General features: G+C 42.5%; 1 protein-coding gene across 1 annotated transcript; it reads left to right on the top strand.

The window, feature by feature from the left end:
* The first annotated feature begins 2,540 nt into the window (after positions 1 to 2,540).
* rtn4rl2b (reticulon 4 receptor-like 2b) lies at positions 2,541 to 9,078 on the top strand. Its single transcript, XM_069694577.1, has 4 exons — positions 2,541 to 2,686; positions 4,117 to 4,343; positions 4,567 to 4,800; positions 6,335 to 9,078. Exons 1-4 carry the CDS (start codon positions 2,638 to 2,640, stop codon positions 7,205 to 7,207), a joined length of 1,383 nt encoding a protein of 460 aa, XP_069550678.1. The 5' UTR covers positions 2,541 to 2,637; the 3' UTR covers positions 7,208 to 9,078.
* Positions 9,079 to 13,725: the final 4,647 nt, after the last annotated feature.

The following is a 13,725-nucleotide window of genomic DNA, read 5'->3' as shown; positions in this document are numbered from 1 at the left end:
TTGTAAAGCTGATTGGTTATATAATGTGATTTTTCGTATGTTTTCTCCCCATTAATATATGAAATACTGGATGTGCTACACTTTAGATTGTCTTGTTTTACATCTTCAAATGATTTAAAATGATGCTCAATGCAGTTTCAGATGAATGACTTTAACTTTTATGTCACACAAAGCTACAGTTTTGAGGCTTCGACAGACTTTTATTGAAACATTAACTTCACACACAGAGGCTTCTCACACTACAACTAAATATCAAATGAATCATTGTTTTGTTAACAAAGTCTTGTCAGACCTTTACTGTCCCAGCTGACACCCACATTTTGTCTGATTCATGCATTTCTTTAAACCTCACGTGCCATTTAACAGCCCACATTTGAATAAATTCCTAGATAACCTTGAATTGTTTGGTAAATTGTGTATCACACTAAAAAAATACCTCATTGGGTGATTCCTAACCAAAGATCTCTTGGAGAGCAAACTAAAACTTCCCCAAAACTTGAAACTTGAGCAGTGCATGAAAGCACGAAGACAACTCAACACTCAGGTGTGAAGTCAGCTTGTAGAGTTTTCTCCCTGATTTTCAACCCTGTGGGCAGAGATACACACTGTCCACTCACTCTTGTCTATGTCTGTACGCTTGTGTGTGTGAGTGGGGGTTATGGACAGAGTCAGCGACATGTTTTTTTAGGATCAGGACAGATCGTTTGACCATGCTGTGTTTACACCAGTTCAAATGCTAGTGTGCCCATGATTCACTTTGACACAGCAGGCGAGTGAGAAGATTTATGATCGGAGATCTGGGAGCGGAGATGTACAGTATGCGTGTTGTTACATACATTTATGCATTCTCAATTTTCTGCTTATTAGTTCGGTCATGATTGTGACATCATATTGTACACACAAACAAAACAGGTTAAAGACATGTGGGCAAGATCCAAAACAACACAAACACACATGTCTAAGACAGGTACAAACAAGGAGGGATGCATCCAGGGTGTCAGTCTGGTAACTTGATACATTTCGTGGAAGAGGCACCAAGAATCTCCCACATTCACACACTCCTCGAAGATGGACACTTGCTGGTAATCTGGCTGCCTCCCCCAGTTAATGTGGGGCCAAGAATACTGTCATGTAACATGTGCAAACCCACATGCAACCTTATTTGTTTCACAGCCCCCTGCAGAGACTGGTTAGTGAGCCGTCTGCCTCCACCTGTCATAACCCCACAGCCAAGAAATGTGATTCCAGACATGTAATCTATTCCCTGTGTTGCGGTCATAGCTTGGAGTTACAGGTGACCTTCCATGAAGCAGGTTTTGGAGAGTGAGTGTCCAAATGGGAACAGATGATGTGCATCACGGGCCTGGCCTTGACCCATGTCATGAAGAAAGGATTCAATTGTGAGTAAACCCGGCCCACCCCCTGCCCTGACACTGTTTGTTTCACATGCACAAGACCTACATGTCCCATCCCATCCCACGTAACGCCCCCATGCTGCACCGCACCTTCTCCAGCAAATGGTTTGCAATGCAGCCAAATTAGCTCAGAGCTACTCAGTGTCCTTCATCACTTGTGTCAGCGTTAGTGGTAGTGAGGTAACACCATCCTCATTCACATCCACCACACAAAGAAAGGCCATGTTAGAACAACAGAACATTTTGTTGCTTCACTAAAAGTGACATCAAAAAGACAATTTGTTTGGTGACAAGTGTGTCTTATTGTGCGACAGAGCCGATGTGTTTGTACCACTCAAATTTGGCAGTGGTATGTCATCTCTCCTCACACAAATGTAGCCTGTCCATATGCTGTGTTAGATCATTTCACTCCACCGCTGGGTTTCCCTTTCATGTTCATCTGTTGTTCAGAATTGTAGGCGGCTCTCTGACTCTTTCCAAACTGGCCTACACAAGGGGAGAAATGGTATTTTAACTTTAATGCCAAATGAGTTTTCCCACCTCCTGCCCTCCCACAACCCTCCTGTGGGCCCATATGCCACGGTGGAACCACAAATGTTTTTCATGAGCAGCTGGCATGCAGTAAATATTTTTGACTTTTTCCCCAGGAGTTACTTAATTTGTTGTCATCAAATCCCTCCATCCCACTTTCATCTTTTATCAGCAGTATTCCTTCCACACGCTTTGTCTTTAATGATAAATAGAGGAGTAAATTCAGGGTATTTTTGTCGAAAAAGACTGAAAAAAATTTAGAATACTTTTGTTCTAAAAGAAATGTAAACAGTTCTAAAAAAAAATTAAAAAAAAAAAAAAAAAAAAGCTGTGCTTTATAGTTCCGTTAATTATCAAAAACTAATAGGAGATCATCAAGACTATATCCCTTTTTTTGACAGACAGTGGTGCGTAACGCAAAGAAGACAGTGACAAAACCTGCTATTGCCTTTCTTGTCGTTTCCTCCGGTGCCTCTCACCCCTCCTGCCGGGCTGACGTAGAGAGGATCCTCCGCGGCCCACGTACTGTGGGCGAGGATCGGTCGTGTGTATAAAAGGCTTCCCAGGACTTCTGCTTGTCACTGCCAACAGCAGCCGCGACACAGTCACCAGAGCTGAACCTCAGCAGAGATAGCAGCAAGCAGGCACTTCCACGCCGCGCAGGCTAACTCGCTTTCGGCTTTGGTTCGAGATGCAGACTTGTCGGACCGTGAGGGGCTCCACTGCCCACAACTTTAAAAGTAAGTTGCTTTTTTTCACTTGCCGTTTCAATCCATTGATAGTCTTGCATCGTTGCATTTGCAATCATTTTTATGTGATTTTAGTTACCTTGCAACAGCTTGTAACTCTACATTTTCCTGAGATTTTTAGCAAGTGATATTTGGAATAATCGCATTCCAAATTAAAAAACCCAGAAATATATTGGGTGTTAACAAAAAGGTGAATACGTAGACTTTGCTTTTATGTGCAGTGATTTGGTCTGTATTTTAAACTGTTTACTGACACTTGGGTACCATTGTTCAACATCCACATAGATTTAAGTTGTGACTGTCAATTATGCATGTTTGGAGTTTGTTGGTGTCGGAAGTGTGCAATTTTGGGTTTACTATGTGTGCAAAAAGATTTCACAGTTTCACAATTTAAATTTACGGGATATTATGGTCAATATGAAAAGTCGTTTACAGCATGTGATCGAAACTAGTAAAGTTGAACAAAAATCTGTTTATCAAACCTCTCCATGTCTCCATTACGCATGGAGAGATGTAACTATTATGTGTGTACGCACGACTCTGAACTTAATTCTTCATCTCACGTCACCTTTGAGGTAATTAAGACGCGAGAAATTTGTTTTTTCGAATTAAACGCCCCAACTCCGGCTGTCCCTCACCATCCTGAGCATCTAATTGTGCAAGTTGTGCGGAGGTCAAGGGGTGAGAAGCTGGAAAATGTTGCGCACAGCAGTTGAATAGGAGCTTAATTAATATTTAATGCTTGTACTTTTCCCGCGTTGGCCACTATTGTGCAACGTTATTCGAGCTGTGCCAAGAAGCTGCGAAATTATTGATAAGAACCGAAACTGATCCGGGTCTGGTTACCTGTTTTACGCGTGCCCTCTGCACTGCTAAACCTTTCAGCGGAAACATCCTTTTGGTGTAAATAGCCTGAGAACTAGGAAACCAGGTTAACGTAATGCAGCGAGTCACCTGTGATTCACGTTTTTGTCTCCCAAAAGTTTGTTTTGTTGATTTGTGGGGATCTTTCTATTATAAACGGTTGAAATCCAGAGTTATGTAACCATGTCACAACAGTCACTGATACCTATGTAAAGTGATCAGGTGGATATGAATGGGTGAATGATTTTTGTAATGTAATCTGGTGAATTATATATGAAGCCCACAGTTCTGGGGGCCATCAACAAGTCACGGGTGTGAGCATGGCAGTGTTAAAAGCAATCACTTGACAACTGCAACAGGTTTGACGGACAGACAGACAAAAAAGATGGTGCCTGAAATCAACCTCTCTGTCTTTGTCCGTCTTTCTTTCACACACAATGTGTACGTTTAGTAAACCAGGACTAATTATTCCAACAATGGCCCTCTGATAACTTTAAAATGTCATCTTTTCTTCTAAGTGAAAATAATCCCCTTCTTCTTTCCCTGCTTCTCTCCAGGTGGACTATCACTGTGGCTGATTCTGTGGCTGGTGGTGGTGAAGCTGGGCGGGGTGACCGCATGCCCTAGGCTGTGCGTGTGTTACCCTACGCCCATGACGGTCAGCTGCCAGTCCCAGAACCTTACCATAGTGCCGGCTGGTGTTCCTTATGACTCACAACGTGTTTTCCTGCAGAACAACCGCATCACAGAGCTTCGCGCAGACTCTTTTGGCTTTGAGACACAGGTGAGTGTGGCAGTGTCTGTGTGTGTGTGTGTGTGTGTGTGTGTGTGTGTGTGTGTGTGTGTGTGTGTGTGTGTGTGTGTGTGTGTGTGTGTGTGTGTGTGTGTGTGTGTTTGTCTCTGTTAAACTTTCTAACAGCATTTGGAGATATTCATCAAACTTGTTTATTTCTCCTCTCTCATCCCATCGTTTTTTCTTTTTTTTGCCCTGCTGGATCCATCTGCAGGTGCTTTGGCTATATGGCAACAACATCACATGGATTGAGGCCGGAGCCTTTAGTAACCTTCGGGTTCTGGAGGAGCTAGATCTGGGTGATAACCCCTCGCTGCGGCGCCTGGAAGGTGGAGCCTTCAGGGGCTTGGAGAAGCTGCAGAGCCTGCACATGCATCGCTGCAAGCTGGCCGCTCTCCCCCATGACCTCTTCCACAAGCTGTACAGCCTACAGTTTCTCTACCTGCAGGTAAAGGCACACACACACACACACACACACACACACACACACACACACACACACACACACACACACACACACACACACACACACACACACACACACACACACACACACACACACATAAAGAAATACAGTATATGCACAGATGGATGATGGACAGTCATGCATGGTTATGTACACGTGATACTCGCCGTAGCACACACTTGTGTTTATTGACTTATTGACGTCAGTTACTTTACAGTTGTCCACATACAGGCTGCACACCCACAAACACACTGATGCTTTTATACTGCACATGATGAAGGATTATGAGAAGGTTCAGTGAGATGCACTCAGCACAGTCAGTAAAATGCAAACTGACAATAAGTAAATATTAAAACAGATAAGATTTAGAACTAAAACAACATACAGTATGTACTTCTGCAAAAGCAATTAGGACTATTCAGCAGTGGTAAAATAAATCGGAAATTTATGTTACCATCATTATTAAGCAAGCACAACAGATTGCTCTCAATTGATTGCAGGGACCTAATGGCACAGAATGATGACTGTTCGCAAAGTGAGTGTTTCCAAATCGCACATGCACATATAATTAAGTGTAAAGAGTATGTGCCCACATGTTTCCTCTGAACAGATGTTCTATCTGTGAGCCAAAATGAAACAAAATAAAACCAAACTCTGGGAACAAGCTGAAATTATACACTAAAATATATAAGAAGACCAAAAAGACAATAACAGTTGACCTACTGCCAAATGACTGAAAATGATTAAACCCACAGATATGCAACATTTCATTTAAATGACACCACTGTCAGAAAACATTCCCGTAGAAGTTCATCCTGCACTTAATTCTATTAGGAATAAGTACTTAACTACCAAATTATATTTAGATGATACGAAAAAAATACCTTGCTAAACTCAGCTTCATTGATAGATCACTTCAAAACCCAACACTTAATAGCTTTAAAGAACAGACAGGAAAATAACACTATATCATTTACATTATTGCCACGCATTATCAATACTTATAATAATTTTCAATTGTGTTCCTAATTTTCATTTTCAGTACTGTACACTGAAAATGAGCTTGCAGAGATGTCACGTGCATTTATTTTTCCAGAGTTGTTTTGGATGCTGTATGGTTTTGGCAGCTGACAGTGGTATCTCAGCTCTTCTTTGAATTTAAACTATTTTTCAGTTAGACAATAAGTTCCTGCCAAGAAGCCTTTTCAGGGAATGAAAGAAAACACATCCCACATTCAGTGTGGCTCCAAACAATGACAGTCACTTCTGACCATCTTCTGACCAAATATTGAACAAAATTTCAGTGATTCCTAAAAGACTATTAATTCTAGATTTATGTCTTAACTAAGGTTCATCAGATTGTAAAGTATCTGAGATGTAAATAGTAGCTTTTTATTGAACAACTTGAAATAGATCATTTTCTTGAGGGCCTTCAACAACTAAAACCAACAGTTTAGTTTTCCCACGTGTTTTTTCACAGCCTTAAATCTTGTATTTTGACTTTGCTTTGCTACAGGAAAATCAACTCCACTTCCTGCAGGATGACCTATTCTCAGATCTGGTCAACCTCAACCATCTCTTCCTGCACGGAAACCGTATCCGTGCCCTCTCTGAGAATGTGTTCAGAGGCCTGGTCAACCTGGACCGTCTCCTTCTTCACGACAACCGCATCAGGCAGGTCAACCGTCGGGCTTTTCGTGACCTGGGCCGCGTGACCATCCTTTACCTGTTCAACAACTCCCTGGCTGAGCTGCCAGGCCAGGCCATGAGTGATGCCCAGGGCATCCAGTTCCTCCGCCTCAATGGTAACCCATGGTCCTGTGGCTGCGAGGCCCGTCCCCTCTGGGAGTGGTTCCGTAAGGCCCGCATCTCTTCCTCTGAGCTCATGTGCACATCCCCATCCCAGAGTCGTGGCCAGGACCTCAGATTCCTCCGTGAATTGGACTTTGCTCGCTGTCCTCTGCCTGACCCCGGCTCCCTGGGTGGAACCACCACAACCACCTTCAGCACCAAGACACGCTGGTGGTTCTCCAAGCACAAGCCCGCATCTTCATCCAAGGCCTCATACCAGAAGAGCACAGAATCAGTAAAGGCCTTCCCCTTTTCTGCTGTCAAGCCCCAGTACTTCCCCAAAATCCCCTCTGAAATCATCCCCTCCAAGTACGAACTGTCAGACGATGAGGCGGCACTTCCCAAGCTCGACCCAGAAGAATACTGGGCAAACTATGGCAATGAAGACTCCTCCATCCGCTGCTTGGAGCCGGAGTGTCCATCAAACTATGACAACCCAGCTTTCCCCTCATCCTCCTCCTTTACCATCACCCCATCCCTGCTCCACCTCCTCTCCCTCTCCATAGTCACATTCTCCTTCCATTTCCTTTTTAGCTGAGCTCTTATCTCCTCCTCAACCTTTTTCCTCCTCTGATTTCTCCCCCTGCTCTTTCCAGTTTTAACGAAAACCTGGATCTTGATTCCTTTCAGTTGCCTCGGCGACACGCAGGGGGCGCTACACTGATGCATGAGACAGGCAAGGCAACAGGGAGCTGTTTTAAAGAGCAAATGTCCGTTGCGGTGATGTAGAGCATGTCAAGGTTTAAACGTTGAAATAGATGCTACTCAGTGGTACAGGCTTTCAGAAAGCAGAGACACTGACTCTGATAGTGATGGAACAAAGGCAGGAACATACCAAATTAGCTGCTTGGGTCTCTGGATACTTTTTGGATATCACAGCTGTGAACAACGCAGGCGTTGTGGCTAATCTACAGCTATTTTCTATATTAACCAGTGCTCACCATCTAATCAGTACTAAGATTGTCCCACTATAATTTCTTTCTTTCATCATGATTGAAACTGGTGATCAATGGTAGGTTATTTGGAACTACCAGAAATAGGAGAAAGATGTGGATTAATACAGATAAAGAGAGATGTTGGAGGGAAAAAAGAACTGTGAAGTTTTACATGTTTGCCTAAAGGCATAAAGGAAGGAGGATGATTAGGTCTGCTGCCAGGGGTGACTCTCCTCTCCAGGTCCCAGAGATGCCAGCGAACTACCGCTTGAACATACCACACATTATTACTGTACATACACCCACTGCACACTATGTTTTAGACGAGCTGGATTTCTACTTTCCTTGTAGTGCAGTTTGCAGTTGTAAACAAACTGCTTGTGGTGATAGAAGAGGTACTTAGATTGTAGATGGAAGGCAGACTAATTCAATGTGGAAACTCCTTTTTACCCTTGTGTTTTCCACTCATCTCCTCCCCCCTCAGACAGTCCAAAATCTTGAGCCACATGTCCCAGATTGAAAGGATAATCCCAAAAAGGTGTGATTAAACATATCAGAGCTCCGCACTAATATAAGCAGGGACAAAGATACTCACAACCAAAAACAAAAAAAAGAAATCTGCGCTCCAGATTCAGATTTTTATTGTGTGCGTTTCATTTTGCTGTGGGTGTGTGTGTCAAAGTGGACTGTTGTACACTAAAAGACTGAAGTCCAGAGGAGACTAGCTTCGTCATCTATGAGTCAAATGAGTGCCTGTGTGTGTGTGTTACCTGTGTCAGTGGCAGTGTTAAATAGGTTGCTAGTCTGGATGTTGGAACTGACACAGAAGAGGGTATAAAGTAACACCAGGCTTGAGTCCTACACAGCTCTACGTGTTGTTTTAAGCCTCAGGTCGCTGTCCTGTTGGCTCCTGTTTCATCACACTTACACCTGCTGTTGGTCTCCGGTTCTTAGAGAGTGTGAATGTACAGGTACGACAATGTGTTTATTTCTTTCTAACCTGGAGTTGAAAAGGTCATTTATGCACAAATAAACATGTCTCAGATTTAGAACTGAAGTTTAAAAATGCATCACAATCTGTATCAGATTTAGTTATATTTTTGATGTGGTAAATCCAAGGATTTTACCTGAGTTCAGTGATATATTTCTTTATTTTATGGTCACACAAACCACAACAATCAAGAACATTATCTCTCATAATGAAGCTGTACTATTCTCGGTTGTGTTTCTGGAAAATGGCATGGTATTACTCGGCAATCTGTTCAACCCAATGCCAATCCAACCTAATTGGGAATCTGCATAATTCATGGGGGCCATTATGTTCCTTGTCAGTCCCGTATGTGAAATCTGAACACAACCTGAGTCACGACTGTGAGTTTCTGAGTAGAACATGAAAGCTACTGTGACGTTGTAAAATTCTGTATTTTCCAATGGAGAAACCTGTTCTGCTTTATTAAAAAATAAATAAATACTTTAAAAGAAATAAGTGAGAGTTTCTTTATTGCTTCACTGTTACCCTTGCTCTCTAAAGATGCCACAAAGGAACACAAAAAAGTTGGTTCATAAGCACAAACACAATGCACACAGATAAAAATAGAGAGTAGAAACTTTATATAGATAAATAAATCAGACAGTAGTCTAACATTGCAACAAGTCCATCTTGAATCGATGGTCAATTAAAGTTTGCTTTTACAAAGAATAGTTCACACTTTCAAACTAAAATCATTGTGAAATAAGGGACGTGTACACAATGACAGGAGTGGGGTGGTATTTGTTATGTGTCTGTGAGTGTGCGTAAGTGTAAAGTAATTCACATGAGGCTGGAAGTGTGCGTGCTGAAGTTCACCAACTTCAACTGTGTTCACTCCTCACCCCAATCACTTTTCTCACCATGTGCAAGAGGCAGCTATATCTGGCCATGTTATACAGTAAGATCGATGAATAAGCTGTTGAGGTGTGTGTGTGTGTGTGTGTGTGTGTGTGTGTGTGTGTGTGTGTGTGTGTGTGTGTGTGTGTGTGTGTGTGTGTGTGTGTGTGTGTGTGTGTGTGTGTGTGTGTGCGTGTGCGTGGTGGGGGGTATGAGTCAGGGAAGAAGCAGAATGGGGAAAACACCAGGATGAAAATGTGACGATGTGTCCTGGTATCAGCACACCCCCTCAACAGATTAACTCTCACCATGGTAATGGTATTGATGATGATGCAAACACTCATGCATGTGCTTGCAAGTGTGAGGACACTTTCACATACACACACACACACACACACACACACACACACACACACACACACACATAGACGCAAATTGTAAAGTTTAGGGAAGTTTGGTTGAGTAGCCTGCAACTTCTCACATCTAATTTGTATTGTCTTCCAGATAAAAAAAATTATTCTCTGTCAAGCAATACCTTGCTTTCCACCTGTCCTTCCTCCAACATAACACTTATTCTCTTTCTGGATGAGCGTTAGATAAGACGATTGACAACACGCTCATGATAAGGCTGGCAGCCAGTTAGCTTAGCTTAGCTCAAAGGCTACAAAGGTCAAATGGCAAATGGTCAGCACTTGTATAGCTCTTTATCACCTTATCGGGCTCAAAGCGCTTTTACACGGTTTTCCATTCACCCATTCAAACACTGATGAGGCTGAGCTGTCATGTATGCCAACAGGAATACATTCACACACATATGGTACGCCATTGGGAGCAACTTGGGGTTAAGTGTCTTGCCCAAGGACACTTAGGCATGTGGACTGGAGCCAGAGATTGACCCATCAACCTTGTGATTAGTGGGCAACACGCTCTCCCATCTGAGCCACAGTCACCCGGCAGTTACAGCTAGCCTGGTCCTGTTCAGATGTAACTAAATCTGCTCACTAATTAACACATTGTATCATTGTTTGTTTAATCAGTACAAACACTAAAGTGCAAAAGAAATGACTATTTGCTGCGTTACAAAAGGTTATATGCCGAAGTGTTTGTTTTTGGGTTTCTTTTGGCCAGTCACTTCCTGGAGTCTCAGCTGGTTGCCTGGTAACTGCTCAGAGGCAATAGTAAAATGGTGAAAAGTATTTTTTACATACATTGAATAAACCAGATAATCTGCTAATTACTGAGCTTTATCAAACTCTAACTACAAACATAACCATATTTTACAAAAATATTTACTTTAAGGATTTTACAAAACTAGCTCATGATTTTTGGTAGTCAGGACTAAACATATCATGGGGTTGGTCTTTTCATGTTATTGGAAACAAATGAATTATCCATGCTGTTGTCATAATAATGGGGAATTTACATAGGCCTGCTAGTCAAGCTTATATGAACAGTTACATGCAGACAGTGACCAAGTCAAAGAATAATAAATATATCACTTGATGATTTCTGGTAAAAATGTGAAAAAAACAACTCATGGAGTCAACTTTTGAGTTTGTTATGCAAGAGGACATTTACAGTGGGTCATAATTCCACAGAGTTGTTGAACTGGCAGTTATAAATGACTTCCTCTCTCAGCTTTTTCTATGAGAGATAACCACCTGCAGCAATGCACATCAAAAACTTTCATTGAGACCAACGTGATTACCCTCTCCATATTTCCGAGTTCCCATTTCATGGCAAATCTGTAGGCGTTTGCTCTCTATGCCTAAAAGCAGCTGCTTGGGTGGTCACGGGACATATTTAGTGTGTTTCCGGTGCAGGAACTCAACCAGGCCATTAGCAGGGAGAATTTCTCTGAAGTCGTCAGACTTTGATGTTGTGTGCCCACTAGCCCCCTCTCCTCCCAACTGTCTTTACAATTTTTCTTGCTTTTGTGTGTTTACGTGCCTTTCATTTGCTGTCACTCAGTCTTTGTCTGAACCCTCACGTCACCACTCCTCTCTCTCTCTCTTCACTGTCTCTCTCTCACCCCCGCATGGCTATGCTTGTCTTGGCCAAGGCTGCATATTGCCTTGTATGAGTTGGCGTGTTAGTTTGCGTGTTCTTGGCGTGTTGGTTGACGTTCAACCAACACACATGTTGTTTAGATGATGAACTGAGACGCACACGCTGACGTCAGAGGGCCGAGGGAGAAAATGGAAAGGCTGAGAGAGACTTTCAGGAGGATAAAATGGATGCACTCTCTGCCACAGCATGCTAAATAGGGTTAAGGCTTAGAGTTAGGGTTGAGGAACAGTAGAATAGAATAGAATAGAATAGAATAGAATAGAATAGAATAGAATAGAATAGAATAGAATAGAATAGAATAGAATAGAATAGAAAGGCGTTTTGTTATTGATGTAACAGGGATTTATGTGTATCATTATGGTAATGGTGGTATGCCATTAAAATAGTGATAATATATGTAAATATTGCTTTGGCAATATTCTTTTTTTGTTGTTTTGTTCATGCCAATAAAAAACATTTAATGAAAAAACCCCAGAATATAATAGAATACAACATAGTTGTCAGTGCAGTGCTGCAGTCAACGTGACATCTGACCTATTGCGTCCATAATTGATGAATGGAATTTGCAGCATTGCTGCACTGACCAGCTCCCATTGTCCAGCACTTGAAAACCTGAACCCCCAGGACAGCGAACCCCATGTATCCACTCAACAAAAAAAACAATAAGCAGCCAGTTTTAGTTGTCTTTCCGAGGTCTCTAGCACACCTCTGTCCATGTTAGGAGTAAAACTTTCAAGCATAGTAAAGCACAACCTCGTCTCTCGTGTTGGTGTCAGCAACTGCATCCAGCAAAAACGGCCCACGCTGAAATTTGCTGCAGCAGAATGATTCACTTTCTGTTGGCATTGGAGGGCAGATTGAGCAAAGGCACCTCCAGCTGCAGTTTGTATTTGGCAGCTGGGTTTCTGAAAGGTCTCCTCCGGCCATATCCTCTTGCATGTCGAATGTCGCCGCAGCCTTGGCCTCTCTGCCCTTCTTCGCCCGCAAGCTCAAAGATGCACTGCTGAATATGCAAGTCAGCCAAGACACTGTAATATGTCCATAACGTCCTCTGCACAAAGATTTTGGGATGCCCTTTCGCGATAGCTTGTTGCAACACAAGCGAAGAGAGCAGCATCTATAGCACGCCCCCTGGCCACCCTGACAGCTGAATTAGCCCTGGAGTTCTTCCTTGCTTCCAACTACATCACTGTACACATTAAATGATGGCACTGGTGTCAGAAGAACAACAGCTTTTGCAGCTGCTTCCCAGAGTCACAGAGAACATTGAACAACTGTTGTTGTTTTTACCACTGTATTCCTAAATCGGTAGGAGAGAAATAAGGTTGAAATTAGGCAAATCGGTCCTTTAAACATCATAACATACCTTCATAAGCTGAATAGAAAAAAACAATATGAAGATAAGATGCAAGTGAGCAGCAGACATACAAAAAAGGACTTGAATTTCTGAATGAATTATCTGCCTTCCGGTGATGCGCCCCGCCCCTATATGCGTGTGTGCGCAAAAATATCCACGTGCATGCATGAGAATTTGGGAAGTGTGGAGGCAGCTGCTCAGTGCTTCCGGCCTTGAGTCACTTTGAATTAAAAGAGGAGAGCGGGGTGAAGACAGGGTACATCTGTCCAGTGATCTGTCCGTTCCTCTGAAGGTTTACAAACAGCTAAAAATACAACAGAGGGCAAACACAGACTGGGAGAGAAACAAACTCTGGAGATTCAATGTATCTGTTTTGCTTGGACTGATTCAGAAAGGGTGAACGATGTAATTGCATGACAAAGACGACAAGAGTAAAAGTGATGATATGGCCAAGAAGTGTGAGTCTTGAGTTTGGTGTCAACAACAGAACAAAAGAGGAGTGCTCATGAGCGGTTGTGAGTCAGTCGCTGGGAGCTTGTATAGCTCATGTTTTTTTGGCACAGACGCAACTTGTGACGTCTTTTAGACAATTACTGTGTGTACCAAAAAATGTGACTGCCACATATATTGTGACCAAGACATGGACTGCTATTCCGGTAACACCATATTTGCTCTTGACTTTGAAGTACTCCAACACGTCAGTCTGTTTCTCTGCAGGGTTTTTCATCTTCTTGTTTGTTTTGTATGATGTCTTTCAGCTGTCCCTTACAAGTCCACATTTGATTATGCAAATCATTAGAGAATATCGGAGAACAACTTTTGGGACC

The sequence above is a fragment of the Brachyistius frenatus genome, unplaced genomic scaffold, assembly GCF_029030835.1.
Source record: "Brachyistius frenatus isolate BFR_SWC_R1_liver_20210118 unplaced genomic scaffold, ASM2903083v1 Contig_17, whole genome shotgun sequence".
NCBI classification, from domain to species: Eukaryota; Metazoa; Chordata; class Actinopteri; family Embiotocidae; genus Brachyistius; species Brachyistius frenatus.
This window is presented reverse-complemented; position numbering and strand designations above follow the sequence as displayed.

What these genes read in the sequence shown, in the direction of transcription:
- rtn4rl2b (XM_069694577.1), top strand. Translation starts at nt 2,638, where the DNA reads ATGCAGACTTGTCGGACCGTGAGGGGCTCCACTGCCCACAACTTTAAA. An exon ending in CACTGCCCACAACTTTAAAA is followed by an intron (nt 2,687 to 4,116) that starts GTAAGTTGCTTT and finishes GCTTCTCTCCAG; the next exon opens with GTGGACTATCACTGTGGCTG. An exon ending in CTTTTGGCTTTGAGACACAG is followed by an intron (nt 4,344 to 4,566) that starts GTGAGTGTGGCA and finishes ATCCATCTGCAG; the next exon opens with GTGCTTTGGCTATATGGCAA.